Source organism: Mustela nivalis, assembly GCF_964662115.1.
Source record: "Mustela nivalis genome assembly, chromosome: 10".
In the NCBI taxonomy this organism is placed as follows: Eukaryota; Metazoa; Chordata; class Mammalia; order Carnivora; family Mustelidae; genus Mustela; species Mustela nivalis.
Window position 1 is genome coordinate 105,957,943 of NC_139029.1, and position 6,016 is coordinate 105,963,958.

General features: G+C 40.2%; 1 protein-coding gene across 1 annotated transcript; it reads right to left on the reverse strand.

The window, feature by feature from the left end:
• Window positions 1-521: 521 nt before the first annotated feature.
• On the reverse strand, window positions 522-6,016 carry TMEM167B (transmembrane protein 167B). Its single transcript, XM_082687578.1, has 3 exons — window positions 5,851-6,016; window positions 3,761-3,892; window positions 522-2,995 (listed from the first exon to the last, which is right to left on the reverse strand). The coding sequence occupies exons 1-3, from the start codon at window positions 5,858-5,860 to the stop codon at window positions 2,913-2,915; spliced, it is 225 nt and encodes a 74-aa protein (XP_082543704.1). The 5' UTR covers window positions 5,861-6,016; the 3' UTR covers window positions 522-2,912.

Here is a 6,016-nt window from a genome sequence, read left to right on the forward strand (position 1 = left end):
CCTTCTTTCTCCTTCTTCAATGAAAAAGGTATGTGTGTGGGTAGGATAAATCAGAATTTTGTGAATTTATAATTTGTAACTGCCAGTTCCACCATACATTTAGAATAAACAAATAGGGGGATACTATCCATTTATGTGCCATGGCTGGTTAACCTGATTACCTCATTTGAATGTTTATGGCTGGTAATAACATAATATTTGTCTTTTAATAGCAGGGGTAGATAAAATGTATTGTCTTATTTAACATGCTTCAAAACTTATCCATATATATATGTATATATATGTAATGTATATATTTATATATATAAGCTGATACATGTATTAGCTCCCTCAAAGGAAAAAAACTGCACCTTCACAAATTCTAAACTACATCATATATTTGGTGACCATCACAAGGGGTCAACTGGAATAATGATATTCACTAATGTAAACTAAAAGGGTATACTTGGGTAGAACCAAGGGGAGTATTGAACAACGTTCAATGAATTCATCATGTGACAGACAAATAAAATGGACAAAAATGGTAGGGAAAGAAATTTTATTTTCAAGGATTTGTGCAGATAATGGTGAATAAAAATTTGTATTTTAACTATAAAAGGCTGACTTCATTCCACCCTGGCATTCAGAGCTAAACGGTAATGCCAGTTTGAATCTGATGCAATATCACTTTCCCCCTTCTTCCACCCCAAAACATTCCCTCAGAGGAACAACTTCTACAATTTTCACTCAAAAAACATATGACACATCAACCAAAGCAATGAGTTAAACAGCCTTCTACTTCTCTGCTTACATAAAGGCAAGAAATGAAATAAGCTGTGTATTTGTTTCTTGCTGCAAGTTGCCTTCATTCTGTGCACTTTTTGGTACATTCTGTTAGGAAAACATCTCAAAATATAACAATTTATGTCAAGATGACCCACCCGGCAGGCTGTAAAAATTGGTTTCAAGGCCTAGAACTGTGAAATGAAATGGGTTTAAAATCCGAAGCAGCTCTCCTCACTGAGCTTAGAGACATTAGCCCTATTGGAAAACAAGTCATTAAAGCTACAAAATAACAAGTGCAAAACATGCTGAACCTGTATTTCCAGGGAGTAACCTTCCTGCTGGCCAACAGGTCCCAAACACACCTACAAGGTGTAACTCTTTTTTTCTGTCCCAATAGATGTCCTTTCCCTCGTCAAAGATCCTCAGAAGAGACAATGGAAAACATATTAATCATTGAAATTGATTTACCCTGTCGGCCAATTCTTGGAGACAAAAAAGCCACAATTCTGAGATGATTAGACATGTAGTGTTTACTTGAGGACTTTTTACACCTCTAGAAACTCTCAAACCACTAAACTGGCTTATTTCAGAACCAAACTTTCTAGCAGCTTTTCTTCGGAGAAAAGACAAAAGACAATTTCCTGCCACACAGGGGTCAACCACAACTGATTTGTCCACAGTCAAGTTTTACTGGAATGGACAATTCTATTGGTTCCTATGTTGATGCCTGATTTTTACAAGAATTAGACTAACACTCTCTTTTTTTAAATGGAGAAGTCTTCCCTTCAAATGTTGAGTCATCTAAAATGATTTGTGTAAGAATTGCCATATCCATGGAAAAGCCCATTAATCCCCATTGCAAACATCTGTTTTACTTAACTTTAGAAAATACCCTCATTTTATTTGTGGATTCTGTGAACTTTCCAAACATGCCCATGAATAGCAGCAACTTCTCTCACTCATTTTACTTTATCATGTTCTTGTAATACAAAGAATTTCCAAGAGCTAGGTAGAGAGTACTCCAATATGAGGAAAACTAAGAGTTGCCCAAGAAAAACAAGTGATCGATTAAAAATTGCCATAATAATCCAGACTCAAACAAAGTAAGGTTGTGTCTTGGATAACATGACAAAACATCCATCTAACATCACAATAGATTCTTAAACTAGATGACCTTACTAGTGTATTAATTATATACTAGATTTCTTTTACCCTAACTGCAAATATATTAAAAATTATTTCTTCAATACTTTCTCTTTCCCCTAGTGGTGGCATTTAAGACTGAGTAACACTATTTAGCACTCAGTAATTCAGAGCATATAAAAAGGCTTTATGAAAATTGCAACAGTGGATTCATTTTCCATGTACCATTTGATGGGATAAAGTCTCCTTTGGGGGATATCGGTAAATAGAACATTTTTCCTTATCAAGTTACCGCTTTTTGGTCTCATTATGGACAGTTAATTCCCAAATCTTATGTAGGCCCGGATTTTCTTGGCAAACTCTTGAGCTACCAGCACACAGTACATTTAATTCATCTGTCCTCTTTTTGCAGTGAGGACCATGCCTCTCTCTCTTATGTTCCCAGATGGGTATATGAAAGAGAAATTTCCAAAGCCAAAAAATTTTCTTGGCATTGTGTAACTCCTGTTCCCCACCCCCGACAACCCCACCAGCTCACCACCCCTCCCCGCCCTCACCAATTTGCCAAATCCAAATCAAACAGTGGAAAAAAAAAAAAGTAAAGTCTTGAAAATTCTCTCTCTTCTCAAGAGGTGTGAATACTGAGCCTCAGTTTGAAAAGATCCTGATGATAAGCTGGAGAACAGAATAGATGACAGGTTTTTATGCAGGAGGTATGTAATCTTATCACTGTGGGGTGTAATTTATCTGGACATCATATGCTCTCTGTTGAGGACTGATTCACACAGATCCAAAGAAGTTGGCCTTCTGGAGTCCCCTGAAGTATAAATAATGTTTGTAACCATGAGGAATTTCCCCCCTATATGGGAGGGGCAAATGCTGTGGTGTCATCTTGGGGACTTTGATGATTTTAGCTGAGCTCTCTTACGCTGGGCCCAGGCCCCGGACAGTTTCTTCACTCTCATCCTCTTGGTTGGCAGCTGAAGAGACGGATGCTTTGGAATTCATTTTACAAACAGGACGTAAAAGGCCATTACAACACAGGCGATTGCCACAGCAGCATGCAGCCTGGTTCCAATCACAGCGGCTGGCAGACAAAAGTAAAAAGAGAAAAGAAATCACACCCTGCCTTTCATCTAAGTCCTCATTTTCAAGGTGGTATTTTGAAATCTCTAGTCACGATGAAGACACCCATCAAGGTTCTCAAGAACCCACCCAAGGATGCATTTAAATACTAGCCATAAGCCGCAGATTCTAGGTGAATACCCTGTTTTTATTTTGTATTTTTTGTAGTTTTTATTTTGTTCTATTTTGAAAAAAGATGTAGGTAGGTAGGATATACCCTTAATAAAAAGTAAAAAGTAAAAAAAGCATCTGAGTTAATGAACTCAGTCTTTTTATTTTTTTTTAAGATTTTATTTATTTATTTGATAGAGACACGAGAGAGAGAGAGAGAGAGAGAGAGAGAGAGAACAGAAGCGGGGGAGTGGGAGAGGGAGAAGCAGGGTTCCCGTCAAGCAGGGAGCCTCAATCCCAGGAGGCTGGGATCATGGCCTGAGCTGGAGGCAGATGCCCAACAACTGAGCCACCCAGGCGCCCCAATGAACTCAGTCTTAAAAGAGACTCCAATATATTCTTTTCTGAAAGCAGGAAGACTTTTCATTGGGAAGAAATTCCAACAGTTCTAGGCCAGTGTAAACTGCTTTTATTTAGATGCTTTTACCCCACGGAGAATATTAAAATTACCTTGATGCTAAAATAAACTGATGTAAAAGTGGAACCAAACACACTGCAGGCCAATCCCCCTCCCCCCTACACTTAGAAGCACCCCACTGTCCAGGGATGATTATACCTTTGTAAAACACACCCCAAACTCCCTTCTTCTCTGATAGCAGCCAGGTTTTGAGACGAGGTACCTTCTTGAAGTAAGCACAGGTGCAAACAAAGAGCAAACCAAACACCAGAATCCCATCCAAGGAGTACACTGTTACAGAAAGAAAAAAAAACACATATACACCTTTGGTACAAGTCTAGCTTGCGACAGGTGATCCCATTTGAAAACTCCAAAGAGAACAGAATGATATAATATCCAGATTCTAAAATCAACTAGCAATGCCAACACTTGACAAGATTGAGCCAAAATCCTGGGACTAACAAAGTTACTTTATTGTTCCCCAAATTGCTTGGAGACAACCCCCTTAGATTTCACTGCACCCTCTCCTCCCCTTTCAAGAGCTATAAGTCCTGAGAAGAGTGCATCACAAATCAGTCTCCCAGAAATGGTCAGTGTTGGTAAAAGTTTGAGAGGCTTAAGAATCCTTGGAGCCTGAGCTGAAGAAAGTACCCATGTTGCTATTATCAGTCACTCATGTGATAAAGGAGAGCCAGATGTTTAGCCAAGTCTCTCAAATCTGCCTTTGTTGAAGAATATGTTAAGGCAAAAACTAAAGCTTTATTGGAAATAGCAAGAGTTAGAGTTCATAAAACTACAATTTTCCTATGCTTATCTTATACCTCATACACAATATTCTACTTACAAACCAAATTTCAGCTAGAATAACAGGTTCTTGTTAAAAAAAAAAGTATCTGAGGTATCAATATAGAACAATTGTGGAAAAAAGTGTTGAACAATTAGCTCTTTTTCTTGCATATGTAAAACAAGCCATTTCTTGTACATGTAAGCACAGTGAAGCACCTAACTGCAAATAAGTAAATAAATAATTAATTAATTAAATTAAAAAAAAATTCAGACCATAAAAGGAGGGAAGGTAACTAAAATTTACTCAGTGATTATTATGTATCAGACTGCTTTCTTATTTCCTGGCTCAGATGATTTCTTCCTCCAGTGATGTTCCTTCTGGTACTGTGCTTAGTAACTTCAGACCTGTGACTTGCCCAGGAAGCTTCAAAAGGCTATTTTACATAATCAGTAGCTGCCAGTTCCGCATCACTCTATCTCCCTCTCTCCAGTAAAACTATCTCATAGCCAGCTGTCACATAAGAAAGGGTCCAGTAAATTAACACATACATGCAATTCTTATGATGAATGACAGTTTAATATATTCTTTAACTTTCATAAGTTCTTGCAGACAATGCCAAAATTTACTGCCAGGCTTATGGAAAAGGTACTTCTAAGAAATACCTTCCTATGCCCCTCAAATCATACTAGGAGGCCTTCTCTTCTTTCCTGTAAAGCTGACTCTAAAAACCATAAAAGTCCTGCTTCCTGCACCTCCCTGGAATTCGGCAATCATGTCTATAAAGTGTTTGAAGGCGTCTGGAAAATTAGGTCGGATAAACAGGGTTGCAACTGCCACATCGTTTAGAAGAGGCAGTGTCTAAACTCAACCCCTGCAACACTAGCCAGGATCTCCAGATGAGATCACTCTCAGGCAGGACTTGAGAATCAAACAAGAAAAAGCTTTCTGGCATTTTTTTCAAAACAAGAACTTTGTTTAAAGGTCTACATTCGCCTCCAAAAAGTGTGAGGCTTGGCACTCTCTGGGATTTTTTTGGTCCTCCCAACGAAGCTACAGTCCGAAAAGTATGAAAACGTAGGGGCTGAGACGAGGATCCTCTCTCTTCCCTGGTGCAAAAGCAATAGTTCAACTGGGACTACCCTGCCCAGAAGTCTTGCAAGGGCTAGGATGAACTTTTAGGAAGGGGGAAGAGAAAGCACAGACTTTCTCTTCCTAAGGACTGATGGCTCGTGTGGAGTGTGGAGACGAAAGGCACTGGTATTTCTAGATGGGCACTGGACCGGGGAACCGCGGAAGGGCTTGGGGAACAAGGGTTTGGGGAACAAGGGTTGGGGCACTGAAAGGCCAAGGTGGGGCTGGGCTGGGAGGGGGCGGGGAGAATGGCCACGTCAGTCCCGGCCCCGCCCGCCACGTTTCTCCTCGTCCTTTACTCCCATTCTCCACTCTGGGTATTGGCTCTCACCGTTCGTCATGGCGGCTGGACCCGGGCCTGGCTAGGGGTTCCGGGATCAGCTGTGAGTGGTATCGGTGAAGACTGGAGAACCCAGCTCCGTGTTGACACTTCCCGATCGGGGCCGCAGCGACGGGTAGAAGGCGTTGTACGCAGGCGCAAGGGCAGAGAGGCGAGC